This window comes from Hordeum vulgare, chromosome 5H (genome assembly GCF_904849725.1).
Source record: "Hordeum vulgare subsp. vulgare chromosome 5H, MorexV3_pseudomolecules_assembly, whole genome shotgun sequence".
Taxonomy (NCBI): Eukaryota; Viridiplantae; Streptophyta; class Magnoliopsida; order Poales; family Poaceae; genus Hordeum; species Hordeum vulgare.
In genome coordinates, this window is record NC_058522.1 from 431,229,133 (window position 1) to 431,243,299 (window position 14,167).

Below are 14,167 nucleotides of genomic sequence, written 5' to 3' on the forward strand. Positions count from 1 at the left end.
AATAATATAGATTTTAGTCATACTAGCGGCAAGGTGATACCAGCACTTCTTCTCGCAAAATGAACAGAAAATATCAACACGTCACTTAAAAGAAAAATGCGCGCTCAACACTTCATTTTTTTTTAATAAAAGAGAGTGTACAAAAACTCGTTGACGTGCAAGCTGAAAAGTTGGAAACCTTTTCGTCTTCACCGATCAACCTCACGCTCTCGGTTTCCTTTCGTCTCGTCCCGTTCCGCCGTCCCGTGCCGGACCGCCCCACCCACCCACCACTCCACCACACTCCCTCCCTCCCCCGGAGCAGTTCACAGTCTCCACTCCACCTCCTACCTATAAACTTCCTTCCTCGTCCCGTCCTCTTTCCTCCCCATCCGCAATCCCCTCATTTGGTACGTTCGTACGGTGAAGCAGGCGGAATCCACCTTCTTCTAGAATCAACCCGCCCGCCCGCCATGGCGAGCTTCGCGAGGGAGGAGCACCAGTTCCTCGCCGAGCTCGGCCTCGCGCCGCGCAACCCGGGCTCCTTCGCCTGCGGCGCCTGGGGCGGCTCGGGCCCCGTCGTCGCCACCACCAACCCCACCAACAACGAGGTGCCCCTCCGATCCGCTCGATTTCGTCTAGATTTTTCGGGGACTCGTTGTGTTGTCGGCGGATTCTGAGGGATTTTGTGTGTGTGTGTGTTTGTGTTTCAGGTCATTGCCGAGGTCGTCGAAGCGTCCGTGGACGACTACGAGAAGGGCATGAGCGCCTGCTTCGATGCCGCCAGGACCTGGATGGCTGTAAGTCCCACGGATCGAAGTGCCCGCTAGCCTCGAAGCAATTTGCTCCCGTGATGATGTGCTACTAGTATGCTGCTGTTGCTGCGCTTTCCCCGTTACCCCCAAAATGTTTGCGATCCGAGTCCCTTGCCGCTTTTGAGTTTTCAGGAAGTTTGTAGTGGGATTATTACTGTTCATGAGTTGGTAGAGGTTTTATGAGCTCTCATCTTGGTTAGAGAACAGGATCATGCAGCATAACATGCGAATTTGTGAGCTAATTAAGTGTCACTATTAAAATGCTAGGACAAGAGAGCATGTCATTTGATTTCACACTGCAATTTCCGAGGCCATCCAATTGCTTGGATTTATCACTGTTTTGCTGAATGCCTACTTATGCACTGAAGGTCAGAAGTGCTGAGACCATGCGAAGTCCCATATAAGTAGGAATATTTGTGGAGCACTGCTGACTTGTTAGTTTTTTTTGTCTATCAAGTCATTCAGTGATATTATTATGTTACTATATTTGTATTTATACGACATACCAACATGTCCAGGTCCCGGCTCCGAAACGAGGAGAAATTGTTAGGCAGATTGGTGATGCCCTGAGAGCAAAGCTTCATCACCTCGGCAGACTTCTGTCACTTGAGATGGGGAAAATTCTCCCTGAAGGAATTGGGGAGGTTCAGGTAAAAAATGATGAATACCTCGGAAGTAGCCACACACATTTTAAGATAAATAGATCTAGAATCAGGGTGGTGTGGGGGTTCAGATACATAGGAAGTAGGAACCACCCACACCTCCCACTTATCTGAGCTAGGCTCAATTCCTGAGGAGGTTCAGGTTGGAGCATAATTGCAGCTAGGCCATCAGTAGAAGCCTCAGATGATGAGTGTATCTGTTTCAGAACACATGTTTATGTTCCTGTTTATGCCATTAGTTACTTATTATTCACTAACAACTGCATTATCATTATGGTACCATTGCATTGTCTGCTGAAAATGCAACCTAGCCACTTAGTACAACATACCATGATTGAAGCAGTACCGGAACAAGGAGTGGTTTCTTGTTGCTATCTTTCTTCATCTCTAGATTAATCAACCTTGTGCCAAACTGCCAAAAAACTATGTGCCCTAAGCCCCTAAGGTTGTATCTTCTAATTGAGACAGTGAATGGTCATATTAGCACAAATGCAATGTACTGTTGATTTCCCACTCTGCACATTATGTCATCAACACACCAATTTTTGCAGGAAATTATTGACATGTGTGATTATGCTGTGGGGCTAAGTCGTCAGCTAAATGGATCCATCATACCATCTGAACGTAAGACCGTTTCCTTTTCATCATATTATATTTTGATGATAGGCTCAAAGCAAGGATGCAACATCATCGGTGATGAGATGTGCCCTTTTTACCATATTGGTTGCAACTGGTTGAGAGAAATTAAAGGATTTTGTATTTTGTACTTTGTACTATATCTCTAATAATGTATCTGCCTAAGTTGTTATAGGAAAGCTTGTGTACTAGTTGGGTTGTCCATTAATAGAAATCTTTCTTCGCAATTCTTCAGTATCAACTGTAAATGCACCAGTGTGCACAGTTTGAAAAGAACATTGAAAGTTTGCTAATGCTGCCTTCTGTATTCTTTGCAGGCCCAAACCATATGATGATGGAGGTAAGTGGAACCAGCATCAAATTCTCAGGTATCATCATTGGACATGCTAATGACTAATCGTTATCCCAATAGGTCTGGAATCCTCTTGGAGTTGTTGGTGTCATCACAGCATTCAATTTCCCTTGCGCCGTGCTGGGTAAGTTGACTAATTAGATAATTCTTGCATTGCACCCTTTTGGAATGTGACTACAATCTTAATCCACATAGTTCACTATAATTACATGTAGTGTTTACATGCTCTTGTTGTCTGGAATGTATAACTGACGAGAGTTCAACAATTGAAAGTTAACTTATACAATTCATCTTGTACCTGCACCCACCTATGGTTGTTGTAATCTTCAACATGACAATTTACCTTTTTACTCTATTGCTATGTCAGTTTCACTTAATTCGTTTAAAACTACCTGGAAATTATGGTTAAGTCTTCTTTTTGTCATGTTTTAGGTTGGAATGCTTGCATTGCTTTGGTCTGCGGCAACTGTGTTGTCTGGTAAGAATGGTTTACTTTTAATAATGTTCCTCATTCATGTTGATAACTGATTTACTTGGCTTACATGATGTCAGGTGTTGTCTTTTTTGAATTTATCTTAACTTTATATAGTTTGTTATATATAAAACATCAGTAGAAGTCCATGCTACCTTGGCATGTATCCAGTATCCTCTTGCGGTCGTTGTTGTGACTTGTCCTAGTTGTCTGCTTCATAGATCAGGTTATTTGTGGCAAATGCAACTTGTGACATGCTTATAGGTTTGTTGTGGATGGGGGAAAAATTGGCCAGAGAGGCTGAAAGATAAATTGTTATGATTGACAGAAAAGGGTGAATCTGGGTTCTTCAGTATATGTATCAATAGATTAATGATATGCTGATGCAAGAACACCAAAATGCTAAACTGAATATTCTTATCCCAGATCTCACCTAGTGGTTTTATTTTCTTTCAGTGGTTTCATGTTCTGTCAATATCACGAAGACTGGTACAGTTTCTTTGTCTAATTATGTTCCAATTATTACAGGAAGGGTGCTCCAACTACTCCATTGATCACTATTGCAATGACTAAAATAGTGGCTAGTGTATTTGAGAAGAACAACTTGCCAAGTGCAATCTTCACAGCTTTTTGTGGGGGTGCTGAAATTGGTCAAGCAATTGCTCTTGACACAAGGATACCTTTGGTTTCATTCACAGGAAGTACAAAGGTATTGAAGATCTGTAGACATCTACCCAAGTTCTACATCTTGTTTCCTAGATTTCACTGCTGGTATGGAAGGCAGTATCATAGTGCCCTGATTAAAATCCATTTTGATCTTGCATTCTCAGTAGATTTCCTGCACTGGTATTTTGTGTATGCTGTTTGAAGTCCATTTTCCTGTTGGAAGCCCTTGGAGCACTAATCATTATGTACTCCATTTACATAGCTGTGTGGATCTATGGCAAAATCTGAAACAATGATTATTCAATGCAGGTTGGTCAAATGGTTCAGCAACAGGTTAGCGCGAGATTTGGTAAATGCCTTCTTGAACTTAGTGGGAACAATGCCATTATTGTCATGGATGATGCAGACATTCCACTAGCTGTGCGTTCTGTTTTGTTTGCTGCTGTTGGCACAGCAGGGCAACGATGCACTACATGTCGTAGGCTGGTATGATAAAAACAATATTTCTTCATTTGTCCTATTGTAGTTATTTGAGTGGTCTAAGTGCATTTTTCTTTGTTAATACAGCTTCTTCATGAAAGCATATATCAAACATTTCTTGATCAACTTGTTGAGGTTTATAAACAAGTCCGTATTGGGGATCCTATGGAAAAGGGCACCTTGCTGGGACCACTGCACACTACTGCATCAAAAGAAAGCTTTTTGAAAGGCATCCAAACTATCAGATCCCAGGTGAAAATTTATATAGTTCTTACTGATACAACAGCAGTGTTTCTACAGTGATATCTGCTTCCATCATAATCACTCGGTAGCAAAATCTACTAAGTAGAAAGCTCATTTATTATTTAACATGAAGTTCTGATAATTTAATTTGACTACATGCTAAATCATTCAGGGAGGAAAAATCCTTCTAGGAGGATCTTCTATTGAATCAGAAGGGAACTTTGTTCAACCAACAATTGTGGAAATTTCACCTGATGCGCCAGTTGTGAGGGAAGAATTGTTTGGTCCTGTCCTTTATGCCATGAAATTTCAGGTACTAAATTTGCGTGTTATTCACTTGCTCTATGTGGCATTGATTGTATGCCGTTGTCTTATACAGTATCATTTTCCTAATCATACACGTCCTGGTTATCAATTATCCTGCAGACCCTGAAGGAAGCAATTGAAATCAACAATTCTGTTCCTCAAGGATTGAGCAGTTCTATATTTACAAGGAAGCCAGATGCTATTTTCAAGTGGATTGGGTAAGCTTTGGTTCAATAATCCAGAGAACTGTGCTGTTACTTCTTTTAGCATCTAGCTAGATGTCCATGTGGACAGTTGGTATGATACTATGATTGCACTTGTACATTAATCACACTCTGATCATACCTTTGATGCACTGAATGATGACTCCTTTCCAAAGTTCTAACGTTGGATACTCTGCATTTATCATTTTCCTGTCCATCAAATCAAACCAATTTTAAGATTCAACTAACTTATTAGCATTTTTTCAGTATATTATATATACCCTATACATTTTTTTCCTTTTTTAGTTAATTATTCATGTTCATTGACACTTCAATAGTCATCTATTGAAATGATACTCATAAGATAACACCTCTACTAGTGCTAAATGTGCTAGAAGTATATCTTTCGTAAATAGTATTTTAAAACAATTGATCCACCTGCAAAGAGAGTTGCATCTGTTTTTATGTACCCCACTGACTTTTCTCTTCGACACATCCGAGACACAATTATAGTAGACCAGTAGTGATTGTTCTTATTCTCCTTGCTATTCAGGCCTCATGGTAGTGATTGTGGTATAGTGAATGTAAATATACCCACTAATGGTGCTGAAATTGGTGGAGCTTTTGGTGGAGAAAAAGCAACCGGTGGCGGACGAGAAGCAGGAAGTGATTCCTGGAAGCAATACATGAGGAGGGCTACTTGGTAAGTAGGCAAATCTTTTCTGCGAATTTCAAATGGTACAAGCTGTAGATAGCTCTAGAACAGAGATGGATAGCTTTTAGCAGTTGATGCAACCAATACTTAATTTTGCTGTCCTCTAAGTTGTCATTTGAAGCTTATTAACTTGGACCAACTATATGCTAAAACAATGCAACCAAGCCTTTGATGAATGTACATGCGCATTGCCATTGGTTACCAAGTTTTAGACGAATAAATTTGTATCATTGAGATTCTAGTTTGTTGTAACAAGCACATGAACATTATTATGCCTTGTTGGAGCATAGTGGACAAACATAGGAACATCATTGAGACTCTAGTAGTTAGTATTGTTCTCTTCCTCTGGAGCTTGTGCAAGCCCGTAAAACTGAAGTTCCTATCTTGTTACTAGGGATAAATGTTTTTCCGTAACCAAGCTCTAGTGACCACATAACACAAGCAACCTTCTATTACTTCGATTCTGAATTGTGACTTTCTACCTCCAAGCTTATTTGTATGACAATGTAAATGGGTATTTTAAATTTGTCTTTGGGACAGAACAAGCAAAACCGCCTGGTTACTATTGCTCTTTTGTTATAGTTGGACCTCAACTATCTACTCCCTCCGTTCCTAAATATAAGTCTTTTTAGAGGTTTCAGTAGTGAACTATATACGGATGTATATGGACATACTTTAGAGCGTAGATTCATTAATTTTGCTCTGTATATAGACCCCTAGTGAAATCTCTTAAAAGACTTATATTTAGGAACGGAGGGAGTAGTATGCTAAAGCTCATGTACCAAGGATCTTCAATTGTTTCCATTTACTAATGTTAGTTACAAATATTTTCAGTACAATCAACTACGGAAGCGAGCTGCCTCTAGCACAGGGAATAAATTTTGGCTAGTTTGGTGCTGAAGGATTGCCAGTGAATCGTGCTGCAACTTGGGGATAAGGTGTTGAGATATCTGCAGCGTGCAGCCATCATCTTCAGGAAATTCTCTGTGTCGATCATTGCACCCAAATTGCGACGTGCTGCTGAGTACATATAATAAGAGATATGTTGATCTCATGTATGCATTGTTCATGCCTTTTGGCATGTTTAGCCATCTGTGCCCTAGTGTATTACTAATAAACTGGAAAAATAGCTTCTCTTCCGGTGAGAGCAACATTGTCCGCATTTTACCCTGAGATCGGACCGGTCGAAATAAAAGGAGATCGTAGCCTTCAGGTTGTTGTGCGAAACATTTTAAATATCCATCAACTTCTCTAAAAAAAGTGGCCATCTAAAGAAAAACCTTGCCTGGTCACGCAGCTTGTCGTTTGTGTTTTTCTGCAAAAAGGATGAGCATATCAGCCAATGATTTTCGGTACTTCCATTTTGTGGGATCATACATCCTGGTTTGTCCAATCCACAGAAAATTTGCTTGTAGGGTCTTATGTTACACTATGATTAAATAGGATTAATTCAAAGCAAGAGGTTAGAACATTTTGATATAAATAATTACACCACAATTATGGCCATGATTACTCCCATTTTGTTAACATGTTATAGAAAACCACCAGGGCTATTACACATGACCAAATGGGTGCTTAAAATGTGGGTTGATGATTTTGACAGACATGGATTAGCATTGTTTTGATATTTAACCCTTCTAGAGAAATTTGTTTTTTAGGAAATCATATATTGTCTTTCAAGCGGCTGTTAAATTTTTCTTTTAGTCAGAAGATTACGAAAGCCTGAAGCTTCAAACTTTGGTTGAAAACGGATATTCTAGAATATCTGAAAAGAATTCCAGAGTCACAGTGATCTAATGAGTGGGTTTGTTGAAACTAAAACCCAAACTAACCAATTATTAGTCAGGAAATCTATTTTCAAGTGTCCATGTGGGTTATTTCAACACAGAATCATAAATATTCTTATCCTAGAGTGAAATGTCATGTCCAAATATTGGTGGTTTTCAGTAATATATTAATGAACTGGTGGTTATGACCAATCACGATCTCCATAGTTTGTGCAATTTACTCTTGTGTTTATGACAATTGTGACATGATTAATCTCTAGAGGAAGTATTGTGTTTCTTTCGTGGTCCAGTCAAATAATTTCCAGGATAAGATCATAGGAATGTGAACGTTATAGAAATGAGGAGCCATGTATCTCAAATTCTACAGGAAAAGAGATGCCAATTGATTCGTACTCCATTCGTCACGGTTTAGAAGACGCGGTTCCGTTTACATGCATTTTCAGAATAGATGAGGATTAAGACGCGTGATATTTACTCCTTGATTAATTAGGAGTACTAGTAGGCTGCATGTACTCCTTGTTTAGTGGTTGCGTGAGTTACTGTGTATTATCTTCTCAAATAATTAGGCGTCGTGCAGTTATTGTGTGAGCATTTGTAAAAAAATCTAAAGCCAATCAAGATTCACCTTGGTCCTAGAGATCGCTCATGCGCTCTTCTAAACCGTGACGGAGGAAGTACGATATGACTTTTTCCATTAGTTTCGAGCTAATGTTTTTTCCCTATGAAGGATATGAGCCAATTGAAGAAAAGCTTGTCCAACATCGTCTGAGATGGTTTGGACATATACAGTGCATGCCTCTAGAAGACCTAGTACATAACGGACAGCTAAAGCATGTTGATAATGTCAAGAGAGATCGGGGTAGACCGAACTTGACATAGGAAGAGTCCCTCAAGAGAGATCTAAAAGATTGGAGCATCACCAAAGAACTAGCCATGGACAGGAGTGCGTGGAAGCTTGCTATCCATGTGTCAGAACCATGAGTTGGTCGCGAGATCTTATGAGTTTCATCTCTAGCCTACCCCAACTTGTTTGAGACTAAAGGCTTTGTTGTTGTTGTTGTTATTCTTGTTGTTGTTGTTGTTGTTGAAGGATATGAACCAATCCTAAGGAATAGGAATACATTCCTACAACCAAATGTGTCTAAAGGATATTTTTCCTAAATGAGTCATAGCCTATGAAATGCGTTTAAAATTCCTATAAACCAAGGAGGCCCATATCATGACATTCTATTCATATGTTTTTTTTTCGTGCTTGCAATCCAAAGAGGCTAAACATGATCCTGTTATCTGCGATATTTTTCACATGGACACTACTAGTTAGAACACATAAAAATCATCATAATTTCTCATCAAAAGGAGAGACCGACTTGGCCTATGCATCAAGTGACACACTTCTCTTTTTGAGGAATCAACACGAGTGCTACCTTTTCATTTAAAGGAGAACAAAAAGTTTATATAAAAAGGTAAGATCAACTCTAGCAGACCCCGTAAAAGCTTGCTGCCCGTAAAATTCTGGAGAGTATACGGGTTTGGACTGTTTTTTTGGCCACATCAACCCCCTATACTCGGACCGCCCCGTAAATATTTTACACTCGCCCGCAACCCCCTCCCCCCAGTACATATCCTGGTCCGCAAGGTCAATACGGGTCGAAACACTATCCCCCTGCCGCCGCGATTCCTCATTCCCCACATCGATTTCTCGCCGTCGGTGGCGAAAATCCGCCGCCTTGCCCACCGATCCTCCACGATGTGGGTGGGATGTGGAGCTCCGACCGGCACGATGGCGACGACCCCGAGCGAAGGCGCTGCGTCAAAGCCGACACGGTGAGGGAGCACTCTGCCCTGCGGTACATGAACCGTGGGTTTGAGACGTCGTAGTCGCTCCTTCGCCGCGAGACACAGAAATATAACCGCACGTGGTCCCTGCTCTTCTTTGACGTAGGCAGCTTCTCCGCCACAGGCAGCTCCATCGGGGCATCGAGGTCTCGTTCGTCGCTCACCCCGATGTAAAGGGAGCCATAGGAGCTCCCCCCACTCCGCACGGTCAAGAGGGAGCCGGAGCGGCGGGGCGGTGGCACCGTTGGACCGGAGGACTTCCTTCCCTCGACACAGGCGGAAACCATCGAGGCCTCCATTCTCGTGCTCAGTGTGTGGGAGGAGGAAGAGGAGGCGCAGCGCCGCCAGCGGGAGGACGAAATTAACGTCGTGCTCTACAAGTAGGGCCTTGGGCATGCGCTCGTGATCAACGAGAAGGAGGAGGAGTGGCACCGCGAGGCCATAGCGCAGGACACGATGTACATCGACCTCACCTCCGACGAGGATTGAGCCTCCCCCTCTTCGGTGAGCTCGTTTAGGTTAGCTACCGCACCCGCTGGGCTTCGGCGAGCTCCATTTTGGTCAGCTTAGGGTAGGGTAGGCTTCCGACGAGCTTTGTATGTATGAACCTATGGCATGTATGAATGATCATCCCCGTTTTTGCGTACTGCTCTTGTTTATTTCTCATGTGAAACAGGTTTTTCAAAATTTATGGTTTTACTTAAGGTTCCTGTTTTGCCACAGAGTTTTTGAGCCCGTATACAACCTGTTACACGAACTTTAAATCATGTTTTCAGTCCCGTGGTTTAAGGGGTCTGCTAGAGGTGCTCTAATGAGTTTTTGAGGGAACTCAAAGAAAACCAAGAACTAAAACCAAAAGGCGAATCTATCCAATACCCTCACTATCGCCCCCTCTCAAAAGGTCAGGTCCCATTGCTTGATGTTCTTGAAGGCAAGGGTTGCAACATCAGAGAAGTGATGTTGAAGATCCATCTCTTACGCTTCTTCAAAAGGCTCCAGATCATGTAAAGGATCTCGCCACTCCCACATCGCCTCGTCTTCTTTGGATCCATGTAGATCATCTTGTCCCACCAATCCAAAAAAATTCAAGCTTGCGCCTGGTCCATCATGATGGTCTCTCCCATCCATGCAGTCATTTGGTTCCACACTACAATGGAAAAATTGCAGTATTTGTAGACTTGTAATGTAGTTTTGAGAGCTCGCAAACATAACTGACAGGTAGGGTCATTAAAATGGCGATGATGCGAATCCAATTCTCATTCTGGAGCTCCTTCATGCCAGTCCTATTCATTCTTGAACTAATCTTGAAGAGCTTAGGGGCGAAGGTTTTGAGCGAACCTTTGTGAGACGATTTGCCATGAGCGAAACTTAACTTAGCATCATTGTCGATGGTGATCATGGTGGAGGACCATAATAATTCCACGTCAGAGTTGTCACATGGGAGGTTGGAACTCGTTGAGTGCTCTTCTAGGTCAACCCACATGAACCAGAGCCAACAGAGCTTGAGTGACCGCCCACACACTGAAGCCCAGCGATGCCAAGTCCACCAAGCCCATTTGGCCTACAAACGGAATTCCAATCCGCGAGCAAGTGCCCGGACACATTCTCTGCATCATTGTCATGTGAAATGAACCTGCGAGAAATCTTGTTCAACTTGTTTGTGACCCACTTGGGCATCAGGAGCGTTGTGAGATGAAAGGTAGCAATTGCCTTGTGCACCGAACTTTTCATGGTGATTTTCCTAGGACGCACAAGGTTTTTTCCTTTCCATCCAGGAAACTGATAACCCACAAGTGTAGGGGATCGCAACAGTCTTCACGGGTAAGTTAACCCAATTTATTAATTCGACACAAGGGGAGTCAAAGAATATATATAAGCTTTAACAGTTGAGTTGTCAATTCAACCGCACCTGAAAGATACTTGCTTGGCAACGAAATATTAGTAGCAACGGTGATATGGAAGTGATGATGGCAATGGAAATAATAGTGGCAAAGCAACGAAAGTAAAAGCAGTATTAAAACACTGTAGGCTAGGGAGATGGATGGTTGGTCATGGATGAGAGATATCATGTATTTCACTTGGGGCAAGGCACATAGAAAAGTAATGATCATCTAGGCATATATCAAACATTAGGCATGTATCCAAAGGTAGTCGTGCGTGCTTGCAATAATAACTTGCACAACATCTTTTGTCCTACCATCCCGCTATGAATCGGGCCAAAAGGAACTTATGGTGATTAAGGTGCTCCTGTCAAAGAGCACCGGAACAAAGCATTAACAATCAATGGATACATGGAATCCTCAAAATATAGTCTATCTCCTTTGGTGTCCCAAGTTGTCACCATTGGGATCACCGGTTCCGGACTATAATAGGTGCATACTACTCATAGGTAGGATCAAGAACACAAATATATTCATGAAAACATAAGGTATTCAAATCTGAAATCATGGCACTTGGGCCCAAAGTGACAAGCATTAAGAGTAACAAGTAGTAGCAAAGATGATAAACACCAAAGTAGATGATAGGCAACATGCCCCCAACAATCCGACAAACTATTACATGATCTAATTCATCCAATCTCTCCCATCCCCTTCACCTACACCAGGGACTTACTCACACATGATGGGGGAAGCCATGGGAAGATGATGGAGTGGTGATGGTGATGACAATGCCGACGATTTCCCATCTCCACAGGCCAAAGGAGCCTCCAGATTAGCTCTCCAAAGAAGAACCAAGGGTGGCGGTGGCTCCACGTCGAGAACTTGCAAAACAACTTCTCTTCTGGGATTTCTGCGTCACGGGTAAAAATAGGAGCCAAAGTAGGGCACCAGAGGGGGTGGACCCCACCCAGGCGGCCTCCCGGTGCGGCCAGGGGGCAGGCCGCCCCCACAGGTCGCTTGGGGGCCACGTGGCTTCCCTCTGGCCCATGGCTCCTCCCGGTGCGTGGATTTTCTCTATTTTTTTGGGAATTTTCCAGGACGTCTAAATATCCATTTTCCTACGCACAAGAAAACCATACAAGCAGCTATGCTGAAAATAGCGTCAGTCCGGGTTAGTTTCATTCAAATCATGCAAGAGTGAGGCCAAAACAATAGCAAAAGTGTTTGGAAAAGTCGATACGTTTGAGATGTATCAACTCCCCCAAGCTTAGCATATTGCTTGTCCTAAAGCAATTCAGTTCAACAAAGTGAACGCGACAAGGAAAACTTTGACAAACTCTTTTGCTTCATCAGATGTATATAAGCATGCACTACGAACAAGTCCAACAAGTATTGACGTAATGCTACAAAGACAATGCACGGAGCAATCCTTCGATCATGTGAAGAGTTTCAAACAATTAAGAATGAATAATATGTAACTGGAAATCATAACGAGATCACAATGCACATGACTTGGACATACTAGTGTGGTATCTCGCTAGCCCACATGAGTGAAGCAAAACATAAATGCAGACGCTCCTTCGGAGTCTTAAAGGAGACTAGAAATAAATAATTCAGAATAAGTATTATCACAATCATACAGAAGACAATGTGGTACTTTGGGACAATGCACATTACACCCAGAATGACAATTATGCTCTCTATAGTTGGTGCTTTTTATAAGAAGAGGAAGACTCAACAGTAAAGTAAAATAGATAGGCCCTTCGCAGAGGGAAGCATTGATTTGCAGAGGTGTCAGAGCTTGAGCTTTGAAACAGAGATAAATCAAAATTTTGGGTGGTATGGTTTCATTGTCAACGTAACAACTAAGATATCTCAATATCTTCCATGCTAAATACATTATAGGCGGTTCCCAAACACAACAGTAAAGTTTTTACCCCCCTCCACCAATCAATCACACTCCACGGCGGGCCGAATCCACGGTACCGTCCATACAAACAACAATCCTGGGGGATTTTTGTTTCATTAAATTTGATTTGACTTTTGAGCATGGAACTGGGCATCCCGGTTACCAGCCACTTTCTCGTGAATGATAGTGAATCAACACGTATCTTGGGAATAACCTACTTAGCATGGAAGATACCGATAGCCCCTAATCGCTACATGAGCGATTCGGGCATACAAAACAAACTATTTATTTGAAAATTTAGAATACGGCACATGCAAATTTACTCAGAATGGCACATAAATACCGTATATAGGTAGGTATGGTGAACTCATATGGCACAACTGGTTTCAAGGATTTTGGATGCACAAGCAGTCAGTCCGCTTAGTACAGGTGAAGGCTAGCAAAAGGGAGGGAAACGACCAACTAGAGAGCAATAACGGTCATAATCATGCAGAGCGACAAAACAACATTGAATCGGGCATGAAAGCGATGTAACTATTCTGAAATAAAAAGATCATCAAGGCTTGATAGACTTCTAGTCATAAACATGTGTAAGCATGTGCCAAGTCAATCCAAAAACTCTCCAAAGGGAAATACCACTCTAATATGCCACACCATGAACAATGCAATGCATGCTAAACATTTCAATAACACACTATGCACTCCGGCTATTTGAGACTAGTCACAAAGAAAGTATGAACTACTGGGAAAGCATTGTAATTATAGCACTATGTCGCTACAGGCTGGTCTCTAGATCATAAGTACATGCATATGTACAAAAGTAGAAACAAATAAAGTTCATACCGGCTTTCCTTGTTGCATTCCTTCCATCGATCTTCGTCATTACTGCATCATCGCTTGCACGATCGAACGTAGAAAGATATAATCAAGTGCAATTACAACCATGGACGTGAGCTGAACTCTGCAAACAAAGCAAACTAAAGAGAGAAAAGAAATCTTTTTGGGTTTTCCAAAGGTTAAACGAAAGCAAAAGAAAAGGGAAATATTTTTGTTGTTTTTGCAAAGAAAGAACAAAGAAGAACAGACAAAAACTCCGAAAAGATAGGAAACTACGGATGATACAATGAAAGGGGAGAAGGATACGTACTCCCCCAAGCTTAGGCTTTTGACCTAAATTGAGATCGGATACTGCGGGCTCCAGGACCTCCCTCCGGCTCCGGAGTGGT

At 42.0% G+C, this 14,167-nt stretch overlaps 1 protein-coding gene across 1 annotated transcript; it reads left to right on the forward strand.

The window, feature by feature from the left end:
* Nucleotides 1–272: 272 nt before the first annotated feature.
* LOC123397407 (aldehyde dehydrogenase family 7 member A1) lies at nt 273–6,741 on the forward strand. The gene is made up of 14 exons (XM_045091958.1): nt 273–590; nt 693–779; nt 1,313–1,444; nt 2,008–2,080; nt 2,410–2,432; nt 2,505–2,568; nt 2,877–2,922; nt 3,445–3,625; nt 3,892–4,068; nt 4,150–4,314; nt 4,478–4,618; nt 4,732–4,829; nt 5,368–5,517; nt 6,364–6,741. The coding sequence occupies exons 1-14, from the start codon at nt 453–455 to the stop codon at nt 6,416–6,418; spliced, it is 1,530 nt and encodes a 509-aa protein (XP_044947893.1). The 5' UTR covers nt 273–452; the 3' UTR covers nt 6,419–6,741.
* Nucleotides 6,742–14,167: the final 7,426 nt, after the last annotated feature.

Coding starts and splice junctions, on each gene's coding strand:
- LOC123397407 (XM_045091958.1), top strand. CDS start 453: ATGGCGAGCTTCGCGAGGGAGGAGCACCAGTTCCTCGCCGAGCTCGGC. Junction 591..692: donor CCAACCCCACCAACAACGAG/GTGCCCCTCCGA, acceptor TTTGTGTTTCAG/GTCATTGCCGAGGTCGTCGA. Junction 4,315..4,477: donor TCCAAACTATCAGATCCCAG/GTGAAAATTTAT, acceptor TAAATCATTCAG/GGAGGAAAAATCCTTCTAGG.